This window comes from Plasmodium falciparum (assembly GCF_000002765.6).
Source record: "Plasmodium falciparum 3D7 genome assembly, chromosome: 5".
Taxonomy (NCBI): domain Eukaryota; phylum Apicomplexa; class Aconoidasida; order Haemosporida; family Plasmodiidae; genus Plasmodium; species Plasmodium falciparum.
The window spans coordinates 19,984-34,678 of NC_004326.2; the positions used below are offsets into that span (position 1 = coordinate 19,984).

Consider the following 14,695-nt stretch of genomic DNA (forward strand, 5'->3'; position numbering starts at 1 on the left):
ATTTTAAAATTTATTTTAATTAATAATATAATAATTTTTTTTTATCTCTTTGTTATTAAATTTTTTTTTTTTTTTTTATTTCGATACCCTTTTGTTCTCGATCTCATTTCTACGTTATATTACAAAATATGTTATATATTATATAGTATATTATAAATTACATTATGAAAAAAAATAAGAATAAGAAATATTATATTTATATTTATAATGTATTATTTTTAATATAATGAAAAATATAAATATATATATATATATATGCATATATATTTTTTTATGTAGATATATTATAGATAATATAGATAGAGAGAAACGGAAGAACATATTTGCCTCTTTTGTTATCTCTAAAATATATATATAATAAATTAATATAAGGCGAAAAAAAAAAAAATATATTAAGGTTTATAATTAAATATAGAAACATGTTGTATGTTTTTATATGTATGTATTTTCGTATTTTTTTTTTTTCTCATTTATAATTTTACAAAATAAATAAAACATAAAAAAATAATATATAAAATTAAATATATAAATAAAGGAATACATGATATATAATATTTTTCATAAAATGTAATTGTTGTTTTTTTTTTTGTTAGAATATTTAAATTTATTATAAATTTATTATAAACCTATTTGAATATTTGATTAGAAAATATATAAAACTAATAATTATTATATACAAACATATGAAATATTATTTATTAATATATATAATATTATAATATTACTACTATTATAATTACTATATATAAATATATATATAATACTTATATATATATATTCCAACACAATTCTATTATTATTATTCTACCATATAACAATACTCCCATAACATAACATAACATACATACCCCTACCAAACACCTACCACTCCACCGCCCACACGAACCATGCAAACCCACAAATATATGTATGGCATGACATCATGTAGTGCACGAACAAACGAAAATGGGGCCGCCAGGTATTACTGGTACGCAGGGTGAAACTGCCAAACATATGTTTGATAGGATAGGGAAACAAGTGTACGAAACAGTGAAAAATGAAGCTGAAAATTATATTAGTGAATTGGAAGGAAAGTTGTCACAAGCAACACTTTTGGGGGAAAGAGTTAGCAGCCTTAAAACATGCCAACTTGTAGAGGATTATCGTAGTAAGGCTAATGGTGATGTTAAAAGGTATCCGTGCGCTAATAGATCACCAGTTCGTTTTTCCGATGAAAGTCGAAGTCAATGTACATATAATAGAATAAAAGATAATGAAACCGATGATAATGCATGTGGCGCCTGCGCGCCGTATCGACGTTTACATTTATGTGATTATAATTTGGAAAAAATGGGCAAAACGTCGACAACGAAGCATGATTTGTTGGCAGAAGTATGTATGGCAGCAAAATACGAAGGGGACTCAATAAAAACACATTATACAATACATAAACACACAAATAATGATTCTGCTGCTGAATTATGTACTGAGTTGGCACGAAGTTTTGCAGATATTGGAGACATTATACGAGGAAAAGATCTGTATCTCGGTGATATAAAAAAAAAGCAAAATGGAAAAAAAACAGAAAGAGAAAAATTAGAAGAGAATTTAAAAAGAATTTTCGGGAAAATACATGAGGACGTGACGAATGGGAAGAAGGAGGTGCTAAAAACACGCTACAAAGATATTAATGATCCAGAATTTTTTAAATTACGAGAAGATTGGTGGACTGCGAATCGCGCCACAGTATGGAAAGCCATCACATGTCATGCAGGAGAAAGTGATAAATATTTTCGAAACACATGCAATGATAGTGAACATAGTGGAACTTTTTCTCAACCTAATAAATACTGCCGGTGTAACGGCGACAAACCAGGTGAAGACAAGGCAAATGTCGATCCCCCAACCTATTTTGATTATGTGCCGCAGTATCTTCGCTGGTTCGAGGAATGGGCAGAAGATTTTTGTAGAATAAGGAAACATAAATTAAAAAATGCTAAAGAACAATGTCGTGAAAAATATAAAAGTGGTACGGATCGATATTGTAGCCGTAATGGCTACGATTGCACACAAACTATTAGAGGAAGAAACATTCTTGTCTCCGATTCGGAATGTACTAACTGCTCTGTTGTATGCACTCCTTTTGTAAAATGGATAGAGAACAAAAAACTGGAATTTGAAAAACAAAAAGGAAAATATACAAAAGAAATAGAAAAAGCAAACGGAACATCAAACGGAACAACAATAAGAACTCAATATGGAACAATTAATAATATGTATAGAAAAGATTTTTATCAACAACTACAAAGTGGCTATGGAGATGTCAATGCTTTTTTAGAATTGTTAAATAAAGAAACAACATGCAAAGATCACCCTAAAGTGGAAGAAAAATCTGATATTGATTTCAATGAAGGTACTGAAAAAACATTTTCTCATACGGAATATTGCGAAACCTGTCCGTGGTGTGCTACCAAAAAAAAAGGAATTGATGGAAACTGGGAAGAACAAAAGTATGAAGAAGGATGCGAAAACTATTTAATGAAACCCATTGATGAAAGTAAAAGTACTGATATTGATTTGCTTGTCAAGGATACGTCAGGAACAACTATGGTGGAGAAACTAGGAGGTTTGTGTAACGATTCTTCTAAAAGAACTGTTCAAATGGAAAATTGGCAATGTCATTATGAAAAAAAAAGTCAATATGAAGATGGTTTTGATAAGGATTATTGTGTACTAAAAGATGACAAAAAAAAAAAACCAGAACATAGGACAATTAAATCCTATTATACCTTATTTCCAAATTGGATAAATGAAATGTTAAAAGATTCGATAGATTGGAGTAAAGAACTTAAAACCTGTATAAATAATGAAAAACCAACTAATTGTATACGTGAGTGTAAAAGTAAATGCGATTGTTTTAAAAAATGGGTTGTACAAAAAGAACAAGAATGGAAACAATTAGAAGAACACTATGAAAAAGAAAATTTTAGTGGAGATTTTGGTCCAAGAATTAGTCCTTATGTGACTCTTGAAGGGAATTTACAATACAGTTATTTGGAAATGATTCGAAAGTATTATGCACAAGAAAAACCCGTACAAGAAATTGAACAAATAATTGAAAAAAATAAGAACAATTTCGAAGTTAAAGAAGATGATAATTCAATAACCAAGTTCTTACAGCAAGAAAAAGGAATTGCCACCAAATGCATAGAAAAACAGGAAGAATGCAAGCAACAAAAAAAACAACAACGACAAAAACAACCCGCCGATAAAGTTGTCTCCCGCTCCGGCGCCTCACCCGACACCGCCTCACCCGACACTAAGGCCACTGAGGAAAAGGAAGAAGAAGAAGAGGAAGAAGAAGAAGAGGACCTCGGCGAGGAGTCGGAGGAGCCGGAGGACCAAGCGGTGGTAGACCAGGATGGGCAGGGGGAGACCACAGAAAAGAAGGTACCGGCGACCACAGAAGAGGGATCACCAAAAGAAACAACAACACCAGAGAAGTCAGTAGACGTTTGCAAAACGGTGGCCGAACTATTTAGTAACGTGGACAATCTGAAAGAAGCCTGCACACAAAAATATGGCGGAAATAACTCACGTTTAGGTTGGAAGTGCATACCAACTAGTGGTGGTGAAAAAGCCACAGGTGGTAGTGGTGAATCCACTGGTAGTGATGCCACCACCGGTGGTAGTATTTGTGTGCCACCGCGAAGACGACGATTATATGTCACACCACTAACGACATGGGCGAGTGGTGGTACCACACAGGTGGAGACACAGGCGAGTGGTGGTAACACGGAGACGTCACAAGTTAGTGGTGAGACAACACCACAAGGTCAAACACCATCAGAAAGTGAGGCCCAAACTGCGTCACAAGATCCTAGTGAAAAACTACGTACTGCATTTATTGAATCTGCTGCTGTAGAAACTTTTTTTTTATGGGATAGGTACAAAAAGGAAAACACGAAGAGACAAAGTGTGTTACCACTACTAGAACCCATCAACGGTGATACTATCAGTGATGACAATAACCCCGAAAAACTGTTAAAAGTTGGTAAGATACCCCCCGATTTTTTGAGATTAATGTTTTATACATTAGGTGATTATAGAGATATATTATTTAGTAGTAGTAACACAAGTGACACAACTGGTAAAGAGACACCTAGTAGTAGTAATGACAACCTCAAAAATATTGTGATTGAAGCTGGTGGTACTGACGAGAAGGACAAGCAGAAAATGAAAGAAATACAACAGAAAATAGATAAAATTCTCAAACAAAGTGGCACAACTCCTCCCACACCTGTCACCCACTCCCCATCTAGTGGTACAACCCCCTCCTCCTGGTGGGAAAATAATGCAAAACATATATGGAAAGGAATGGTTTGTGCACTAACATACAAAGACAACACGAATGGTGGACCACCAACACAGGATAATGATTTGAAAAAGGCACTTTGGGACGACAAAACGAACGAGCCAAAAAAAAGCGAATACAAATACGACCAAGTGGAACTTAAAGAAGAAAATAGTGGTACTGGCGTCACCAAAGGCCACGCTGAAGCCCCTGGTGATAACACTCCCCTGTCCAAATTTGTGTTACGCCCCCCTTATTTCCGTTACCTTGAAGAATGGGGTGAAACATTTTGTAGGGAACGGACGAGGAGGTTGGGGAAGATAAAGGGGGAGTGTAAGGTGGATGACAGTGGAAGTGGTCGTGGTGGTGTTATAAAACGACAATATAGTGGGGATGGGGAAGATTGTGACAAGGTTCATGAGGATCCTACTACACTTCCGGATTTAGGTTCCAGTTGTCCCAAATCTTGTAGTTCTTATAGAAAATGGATAAAAATAAAAAAAGACGAATATGAGAAACAACAAAAGGCATATGAACAACAAAAAAAAAACTGCGAAAAGGAAAGTGAGGGTGTTGAAAATAAATCTGATATTTGTGATCAAAAATTTCTTCAAAATCTTAAAAACTATGGGTCAATTGATTCATTTTTAGATAGATTAAAAAAAGGACCATGTTCTAAAACTTATAATGAGAGTGGAGAGGATAATAATAAAATATTTGAGGATACAGAGAAAACGTTTGGACATCAAAATTATTGTGGTCCATGTTCTGAATTTAAAATAAATTGTGAAAAAGGTAATTGCGATAAGACTAAAGGACAGGAGTGCAATGGTAAAAAGACTATTGATGCACAAAATTTTGAACAAATGGGACAGACTGCTAAAGAATTTGTTATGCGTGTCAGTGATAATGATACAACGAAATTTGAAGGTCATGGTTTAGAGGATTGTAACGGTGCAGGTATCTTTAAAGGTATTAAAGAAAATAAATGGAAATGTGATAAGGTATGTGGTTATGTTGTATGTAAACCGAAAAACGGTAATGGAAAAAATGAAGGTACATACATTATACAAATTAGAGCATTGGTTAGACGTTGGGTAGAATATTTTTTAGAAGATTATAATAAAATTAGAAAAAAATTAAAGCCATGTATAAATGATGGTAAAGAACCTAAATGTATAAAAACTTGTGATAAAAAATGTAATTGTGCTGGAAAATGGATAAAGCTGAAACAAGATGAATGGGAAAATATAAAAAATCGTTTCAATGAGCAATATAAAAATGGCAATGAAGGTGATTACCCAGTGAAAACTATTTTGGAGGAATTGATATCCCGAATTGCTGCTGCAACTGATAAAGCAGAACGTGGGAGTTTAGATAAATTAAAGACGTCCCTTGGATGTAATTGCTCTGATAACTCACAAAAAAAAAATACTGACGAAAGAGATATCGTAGAATGTTTGCTTGAAAAGCTTCAAGTAAAAGCAACATCTTGTCAATCCCAACATAGTGACAAAACAGAACAACAGTGTCAAGAATACACCCCTGAACCCGATGAAGAGGACTTACTCCTTGAAGAAGAAAATGAAAACCAAGTGGAAAATCAAAAAGTGGGAAATAAAGCGCCAGCATTTTGTCCACCTCCAGAAAAACCACCGAAAGAGGAACCAGATGAAAAGTGTGGAGATAAAGAAGAAGAAAAAGAACAAGAGGAGGAAAAAGACAAAGGAAATGAAGAACAAAGTGGCGCCCCTTCATCACCATCACCTAGTGAAGGCACAAAGGAACTTCCACCTCCACCTGAACCCCCAGAGGAAGCCAAACCCCCGGAACCAGTCAAACCAACACCAGCACCGGCCCCTGCGGCGCCTCCAGCAGCACCAGCACAACCAACCCTCCCTGCGGACGAGCCATTCAATCGTGACATCCTGGCAACGACCATCCCTTTTGGTATTGCTTTCGCTTTAGGATCTATTGCTTTTTTATTTTTGAAGGTAAAAGTGAATATATATGTGTGGGATATATGTATATATATGTGTTTTGTGTATATGTATGTGTGGGTGTGTTTGGATATATATTTGTGTATATGTATGTGTTTTATATATATTTTATATATATATATATATTTATATTGAAAAAGAAAAAAAGAAAAAAGAAAAAAAAAAATTTATTAAAATAAAAAAAAAAAAAAAAAAAAAGGAGAAAAATATTTTAAAAATAATAAAAATTAAAATAAAAATATAAATTTTGATAAAATAAAAAATGAAAAATATTATCAAAAAAAAATTAAAAAAAATTTTATATATAAAAAAAATGATTATAAAAAAAAATTTATTAGAAATAAAATAAAAACAAATTTATTAAATAAAAAAAAAAAAAAGAAAAAAAAATTTTAAAAAAAAAAAATATATATATCATAAAAAAAAAAAGAAATTAAAAAAATGTTAAAAAAAAAATATATATCATAAAATAAAAAAAAAATTAAAAAATTTATTTAAATAAAATAAAAAAAAATTAAAAAAATGTTAAAAAAAAAAATAAAATTAAAAAAAAAAAAAAAAAATTTCTTTAAATAAAAAAAAAATTAAAAAAATTTATTTAAATAAAAAAAAATAAAAAAAATTAATTAAATAAAAAAAAAAAATAAAAAATTTAATTAAATAAAAAAAATAAAATTAAATTAAATACATGTACATATACAAATACATATATATATATATATATACCCATAACTACATACACATATACACATACATATATATATATACCCATAACTACATACATATATACATTAAAAAACACATAGATATACATAAATACATATATACATTAACAAACCCATATTTATACCTAAATACATATATATACATACACATATATGTTCATTTTTTTTTTTAGAAAAAAACCAAATCTACTATTGATCTTTTGCGTGTTATTAATATCCCCAAAAGTGATTATGATATACCGACAAAACTTTCACCCAATAGATATATACCTTATACTAGTGGTAAATACAGAGGCAAACGGTACATTTACCTTGAAGGAGATAGTGGAACTGATAGTGGTTACACCGATCATTATAGTGATATTACTTCATCTTCCGAAAGTGAGTATGAAGAGATGGATATTAATGATATATATGTACCTGGTAGTCCTAAATATAAAACGTTGATAGAAGTGGTACTTGAACCTAGTGGTAACAACACAACAGCTAGTGGTAACAACACAACAGCTAGTGATACACAAAATGATATACAAAATGATGGTATACCTAGTAATAAATTTAGTGATAATGAGTGGAATACATTGAAAGATGATTTTATATCACAATATCTACAAAGTGAACAACCAAATGATTTACCAAATGATTATAAAAGTGGAAATGTTACTTTAAATACAGAACCTAATATTTTATATTTTGATAAACCTGAAGAAAAACCTTTTATTACTTCTATTCATGATAGAAATTTATATACTGGAGAAGAATATAGTTATAATATTAATATGAGTACTAATAGTATGGATGATATTCCAATTAATCGTGATAATAATGTTTATAGTGGTATAGATTTAATTAATGACGCACTAAATGGTGATTATGACATTTACGATGAAATGTTGAAACGAAAAGAAAATGAATTATTTGGGACAAATCATGTGAAACAAACAAGTATACATAGTGTTGCAAAAAATACAAATAGTGACCCCATACACAACCAACTGGAACTATTCCATAAATGGTTAGATCGACATAGAGATATGTGCGAACAGTGGGAAAATCATCACGAACGATTAGCCAAATTGAAAGAAGAGTGGGAAAATGAGACACATAGTGGTAACACTCACCCTAGTGATAGTAACAAAACGTTAAATACTGATGTTTCTATACAGATAGATATGGATGATGGAAAACCAAAGAAGGAATTTACTAATATGGATACTATCTTGGAAGATCTGGATAAATATAATGAACCTTATTATGATGTGCAAGATGATATTTATTATGATGTAAATGATCATGATACATCAACTGTAAATCCTAATAATATGGAAAAACCTAGTAAGGTAAAGATTGAATTAGATGTAAATAAAAAGACGATAAAAGAGAAATATCCTATATCAGATGTGTGGGATATATAATATGTATTTATATATGTTTGAATTTTTTTTTTTTTTTTTGTTTATGTGTGCATTATATTATATTTTTTATTGGTGGAATATGTTGTATTTTTTGTTTTAGTTATAATTATTTCATATATTTGATTGGTACATGCATATATTATATGTATATAATTTTTCATGTACTAAATTATATGTTTTTTATTTTTTTTTTTTTTTTTGTATAATATGTATATATTATTTGATATTATATATTTATTTATTTATTTATTTTTTTTTTTTTTTTTTTTTTTTTTTTGTTGTTTTTTATATATATGAAATTTGTATGATATATTTAAAATTTTTTTTTTTTTTTTTTAAAGATAATTTATTTTTTACTTTTTTTATTTTTTTTTTTTAAATTTTAATTTAGTTATCATTGTATAAAATTTTTTTTTTTTTTTAACATTTTTTTTCCTTTTTTTTATTTAATAAATTATTTGTTTTTTTTTAACACTTTTTTTAAATTTTTTTTTTTTTTTTTTTTTTTTTTTTTTTTTGATAGAATTTCTGAATTTTTATTTTATCAAAATTTTTAATTATTTTTATTTTAATTTTTATTGTTCTAAAATTTCTTTTTCTTTTTTTTTTTTTTTTTTTCTTTTTTTTTTTTAATAACTATGTTCCTATATTCCTTTTTCTTATTTCCTTTTTTTTCTTTTTAAATTTTAAATACATAAATATATATAAAACACATACATATTTCCAAACATACACCCACACATACACAACATACACATATAAATACATCCATTTACCTTTATTAAAAAGTAACTCAACGCAGCAAACGCAATTCCTACACTTAAAGGAAAAGCCGAAATCGACATCATTTCCGGTAATATGGAAATATATGTGGGTTTTTTTTATGTGTTTTTCTTTTTTTTTTTTGTATTTAATTTTTAGTGTTATAAATTATATTATATCATATATATGTACACATATATAACATGATTGTATTGTGTTATATATTATGTTATATTTTTTAATTTTGTGGTTTCATTATATACAATCATATGTATATGTATAGTGTTATATATATTAAATATAATAACATAAGTAGTTAATATTATTTAGATTAAACATATTAAATATTATAAAAATAAATATATAATTTACACTCACTTCACTAAAAAAAAAAAAATAAATAAATATAAATTAAATAATTTAATAACCACATAAGTATAAACAAAAAAAAAAATTTATATAGAGTTATAAAAATTTAATTATCATAATATCCTTGTATTGAAAATTTTTAAATTCACATAACATTAAATTGTATTTAATATCATGAAACCATATATTTATTGATTTAATAATTTTATGTATTGGAGTTTTTTCTTCATTTTTTTTTTTCGTCGATAACGTAAAATCTTATATATTATCACCATAACTAAAATTATGACGACTATTGCAATAATGGAAGCAATAATAGCAGTCTGCTTACCCATAAATATAGTATTTATCGCAGCAGTCTCTTTTTCTGTGATTCCAGTAGTAACAGTTTCTCTAGCTGTCTTAGCAGCTGCATCAGCAGCATCTTTGGTTCTTTCAACAATTCCGTTTAACACGTTAATTACAGGATCTGGGCCTGGAGCAGCATATTGACCATTTGGTAGCTTTGTACCTATACTAATACTGATTCTATTGCATGTATCCCCAGGAGGAGTTAACCCCGTCGCCGAACACACCGCATCACGTCGACGTAAAATAACAGTAGCAAGCTGTTTGACATTAATACTATAACCTTCAGCAAAATAGGTTTCCCATGGTCCAATACTTAATATCTCTATTTTCAATGCATTTAATCCTCCAATAATTACTTCCTTACCTGCCTCAATACCTGCAGCTTCACCGGCTAGAACACCGGTCTTTTGGGCGGATGCAATAGCGGCAAGCAAAGCAGCTTTTTTCAACTCACTTATAGCAATTGGACCAAATATTCCAATACTTGCTGCAACACCTCCTAGCCCACACCCACACATAAGACAACCTTTTTCTACTTTTTCTGCTAATGATTTTTCCATTTTATCTTTTAAAATAATTTGTTTTATGTCCTTTTCACATTGTTCTTTACATTTTTGGCGTTTTTTGCTCATACGTTCTTCGTATTCATAAAAACGTTGTGATGTTTGTCGATCGAAATTTTCCTTCACTGATTTCATATCGGCTCCATTATCATAAATTGACGTTTCTATGTCACATTCGCTTAATACTCGTGATGCAGTAGTTGGTCTACGTCATCTGACGTATGTTTTATTTTTATTACGTGACTATAAAGAATGTAATGTATACATGTATGTTATAATTAGTTATTTATGATTATATATATTTTTAATATATATGTATATTGTATATTTATATAAATAATAGAAAATTACATATATATAAATATATATAATAATCATTTTTTTTATTCATATATATGATGATGTTACCAATATATTTAATAGAAGGGAAAATAATAATATTTTAAAGTAGTACAGTTTCATTTTTATTGCAATACTTATATTTTTTTATGATTAAAATTATAACTAATTAATATATAAAAATATATTGTGCCTTATTAAAATAATTATATATATGTTTAATCTAAAACATTATTATAGTTCTATAGTATAATACACAATTATTTTTCCATAATAAAATTACATTTTTTTAGTGCAACCATATTTTTCCCTTTTATTCAAAAAAAAAAAAAATTAATAAATAATATATAGGAAGAAAAAAAGATAATATAATATAACCTTTTACATTTTTTATAATTTTGAATTTTAATTTGTAATAAAATTTAATTTTATATCATACGATAAATTGTATATTAATTTTTTTTTTGTTCTTAAACATTTATATAACGAATAAAACTATAGTTACAAACAACTTGTTTTTTTTGTGTTGTAAAATATATAATAATGTGTAGAACAATAGTTCTTATGGGTGCAAACCACATATATATAATAATAGCTCTCATCATTTTTATCAAATAAATATCCTAAAATATATTCTAATATAATTAATATTTTGCAATTAACAACAAATTTTCTTGTAATTTATAAAATATAATATTAATCTTAAAACTAATATAATAAAATAATTTTCAAGTGTATTTTATTATTTATATTTTACCTTTTTAGTTTATTTCACTTTTTCTTCTGAGCGTTATACTATGTTCAAAAATTCTCTCTATTGTATCTTTTGGTTTATGTTACTTGATTATATTATTATAATTTTTAAATAATATTATATATATATATATATATGTACATAATTAATAGCATATTCAAATTAATAATATATTAAAAAAATAATAAATTATAAATTTTGAATAATTTAGAAATATACTATAATTGCAAGAATATAATATAAAGGTTTTCCAAGCATGCCACATAGTGACATACTGTAATTTATATTTCTGTGTATAAATATAAAGAATATAAATATTTCGTATTAATAATTTATATGTTGTAAATATTACATATATAAATTTTATTTATATAATACAAAATATCACATAATATTTGTACAATGCATAGGAAATTAATTGTATCATTACATTATATTCATTTTTTTTCTTAAAGATGTACTTTTTAAAAATAATCTTATAGTAATTTTACTATTATATAATAAAAATAACAATAATAATTATTTATTATTAATAATATTATATTAATAGAAAAAAAATAAATTACCTATATATTTATTTTTAATATTTATCAAGTTATTAATATTTATATATATTTTTTTTTATATTTCCTATTATATTATTAATATATATTATAATAATAAAGGAATAATAAAATATTTATAAATATATACAAATATAGAGATATTTTATTGTAATGTAAACATGTTTATTGCATAAAACTCTTTTTATTTTTTTTAAAGGTATACCTATTGAAAAATATGTTCACATTTATTATTTTATTATAAATATAACTACATATTTAGTTTTTTGTTCAGTGTTTTATTTTGTTGTCTTTATTTAATAATTATATACATTTATTATTCTTGGTATGATTCCACGTGTAACAAGGAAAAATCTTTCTATTTTATTAGTAGGCAAAATTAAAAGCATAAATAATAATACTATTTTATATTATGTATCAATTAAAATAATATATATATTATACATTATAATAAAAATAAAAGGATTTGTATATTAAAACAATATCTGTTTATATTACATTTTGTATTATTTTTATATTTTATTAATACTTATTATATATATAATTATATCGTGGAAAATATTTTCGTATAATATGAACAATAAAAATATTATATGGTATAGCATATTCCATTATATAAAATTACATATGAAAAAAATAATAATTATATAGTTATTTAAGGTTTTATCTAATATATTAAAATTATATAAATATAAATATATATATATAATATTTTAATGTAAAAAAAACTTATATATAAAATTATAATAATTAAATAATCATATAATAATAAAACAATATAAGGCAACAAGCTATAAAAATCTAATATTTAAATAACATTATTACTAGAATATCATTGTATATTAAATACTAAATACACAATACATTAAATTACTTTAAACATCTGAGCATTATATATCTATTCTTTTAATAATTTTATATATTGGAGTTTTTTCTTCATTTTTTTTTTCCTACGATAACGTAAAATCAAATATATTATTATCATAATTAAAACTATGACCACTATTGCAACAACAGAAGCAATAATTGCAGTCTGCTTACTCATAAATATAGTATTTATCGCAGCAGTCTCTTTTTCTGTGATTTCAGCAGTAACAGTTTGTCTAGCAGCATCAGCAGCGACTTTAGCAGGCCCTTCGGCTTGTCCAACAATTCCCTTTAACACTCTTGGTACGGCATCTTTCGGTAGAAGACCATTAGTAACACCATCTTTTTTTAATATACCAAAACCCATATCAAATGCATTGCATTTATCCAGAATAACTTCACCGGCATCCTTACAGACATTAAATTTAGGTTCATGAATAAATGCAGTAAGGTTTGCGACACCATTATAATGACTCATATTAAGAATGTAGTTCGACATTTCAGGCCAAAAATAATCTACATACAATTTTTTTAATGATTCAATAACTGCAATCTTACCTGCCTGAATACCTGCAGCATTAGCGGCAGCCGAAATCTCAGCAGCACTCTTAGCTATAGCTGCTTCAATAGCGGCCTCAAGTGCCATAGGTTTCCACACATGCACAGCAACTGCACCAATTAATCCAACCGTTGGTGCAACAGTTCCTAGACCATACCCACATCGTAAACAACCTTTTTCCACTTTATCTGCTAAGGATTTTTCGCAAACACATGTGGGAATATCATCGGTATCTATCTTTGTTTCCAATGTGTTTAACTGTTGTTCCATTTGTTTTTCTAATTTATCTTTTAATATAATTTTTTGTATTTCTTTATCACACTGTTCTTTACATTGCATTCGTTTACTTTGCATACGTTCGTCATATTCGTGAAATCTTTGTGATGTACGATCCTCAAATTGTTGCATCACCCTTTTCATTTCTGGATCATTATCATTATTGGCCGGTGAATATAATCCACATTCGTATAATGATCTATGTGGTTTTGTTGTTTTACTGTTTGATGTATGTTTACAGCTGCTATATTTACTATGGTCATTTATCTATAAAGTATTAATTATATATATATATATATAATGTTTAATTGTAATTCATAATTATATATGTTTATAATAAATATGTAATTTTTGACTACATATATATATATTATATATAGATATTATAATAATGTAAATGCTATCGTAATATATATATTATAATTATATTAATCAATATTTTATACATATGTGACATTGAATTACCAATATATTTAATGGAATGGAAAATAGTAATATATTAAAATAGGAGAACTTCATTTTTTTTAATTGTGATACCTATATTATTTTATGATAAAAATTATAACTAATAAAAAAACATAAAATATTTTAATTTATTATATGTATTTTTTTGTTTATAAATTATTCTCAATATAAAATATTATTATATTTTTTACAATATACCACAATTAATTTCTATTACAAAAATATATTGCACCATTGGACCTGAATAATTCTTCCATTACAAAAAAATTAAAATTAAAAATTAAAAATTAAAATTAAAAATATAATATATCAGAATATATACATTCTTTATAATTTTAAATTTTAATATGTAAT

General features: G+C 26.8%; 2 protein-coding genes and 2 pseudogenes across 2 annotated transcripts, besides 2 other annotated features; 1 reads left to right on the forward strand and 3 right to left on the reverse strand.

The window, feature by feature from the left end:
• Window positions 1-945: 945 nt before the first annotated feature.
• On the forward strand, window positions 946-8,473 carry PF3D7_0500100 (erythrocyte membrane protein 1, PfEMP1; the record flags this gene model as incomplete). Its single annotated transcript, XM_001351528.1, has 2 exons — window positions 946-6,327; window positions 7,232-8,473. 2 exons carry the CDS (start codon window positions 946-948, stop codon window positions 8,471-8,473), a joined length of 6,624 nt encoding a protein of 2,207 aa, XP_001351564.1.
• Window positions 8,474-9,249: 776 nt separating this feature from the next.
• On the reverse strand, window positions 9,250-9,321 carry PF3D7_0500200 (annotated as a pseudogene).
• Window positions 9,250-9,321: a sequence feature (erythrocyte membrane protein 1 (PfEMP1), pseudogene).
• Window positions 9,322-9,792: 471 nt separating this feature from the next.
• Window positions 9,793-10,980, reverse strand: PF3D7_0500300 (annotated as a pseudogene).
• Window positions 9,793-10,980: a sequence feature (rifin, pseudogene).
• Window positions 10,981-13,072: 2,092 nt separating this feature from the next.
• PF3D7_0500400 (rifin) lies at window positions 13,073-14,395 on the reverse strand (the record flags this gene model as incomplete). The annotated part of the gene is made up of 2 exons (XM_001351529.1): window positions 13,073-14,143; window positions 14,342-14,395. The coding sequence occupies 2 exons, from the start codon at window positions 14,393-14,395 to the stop codon at window positions 13,073-13,075; spliced, it is 1,125 nt and encodes a 374-aa protein (XP_001351565.1).
• Between the last annotated feature and the right edge of the window lie 300 nt (window positions 14,396-14,695).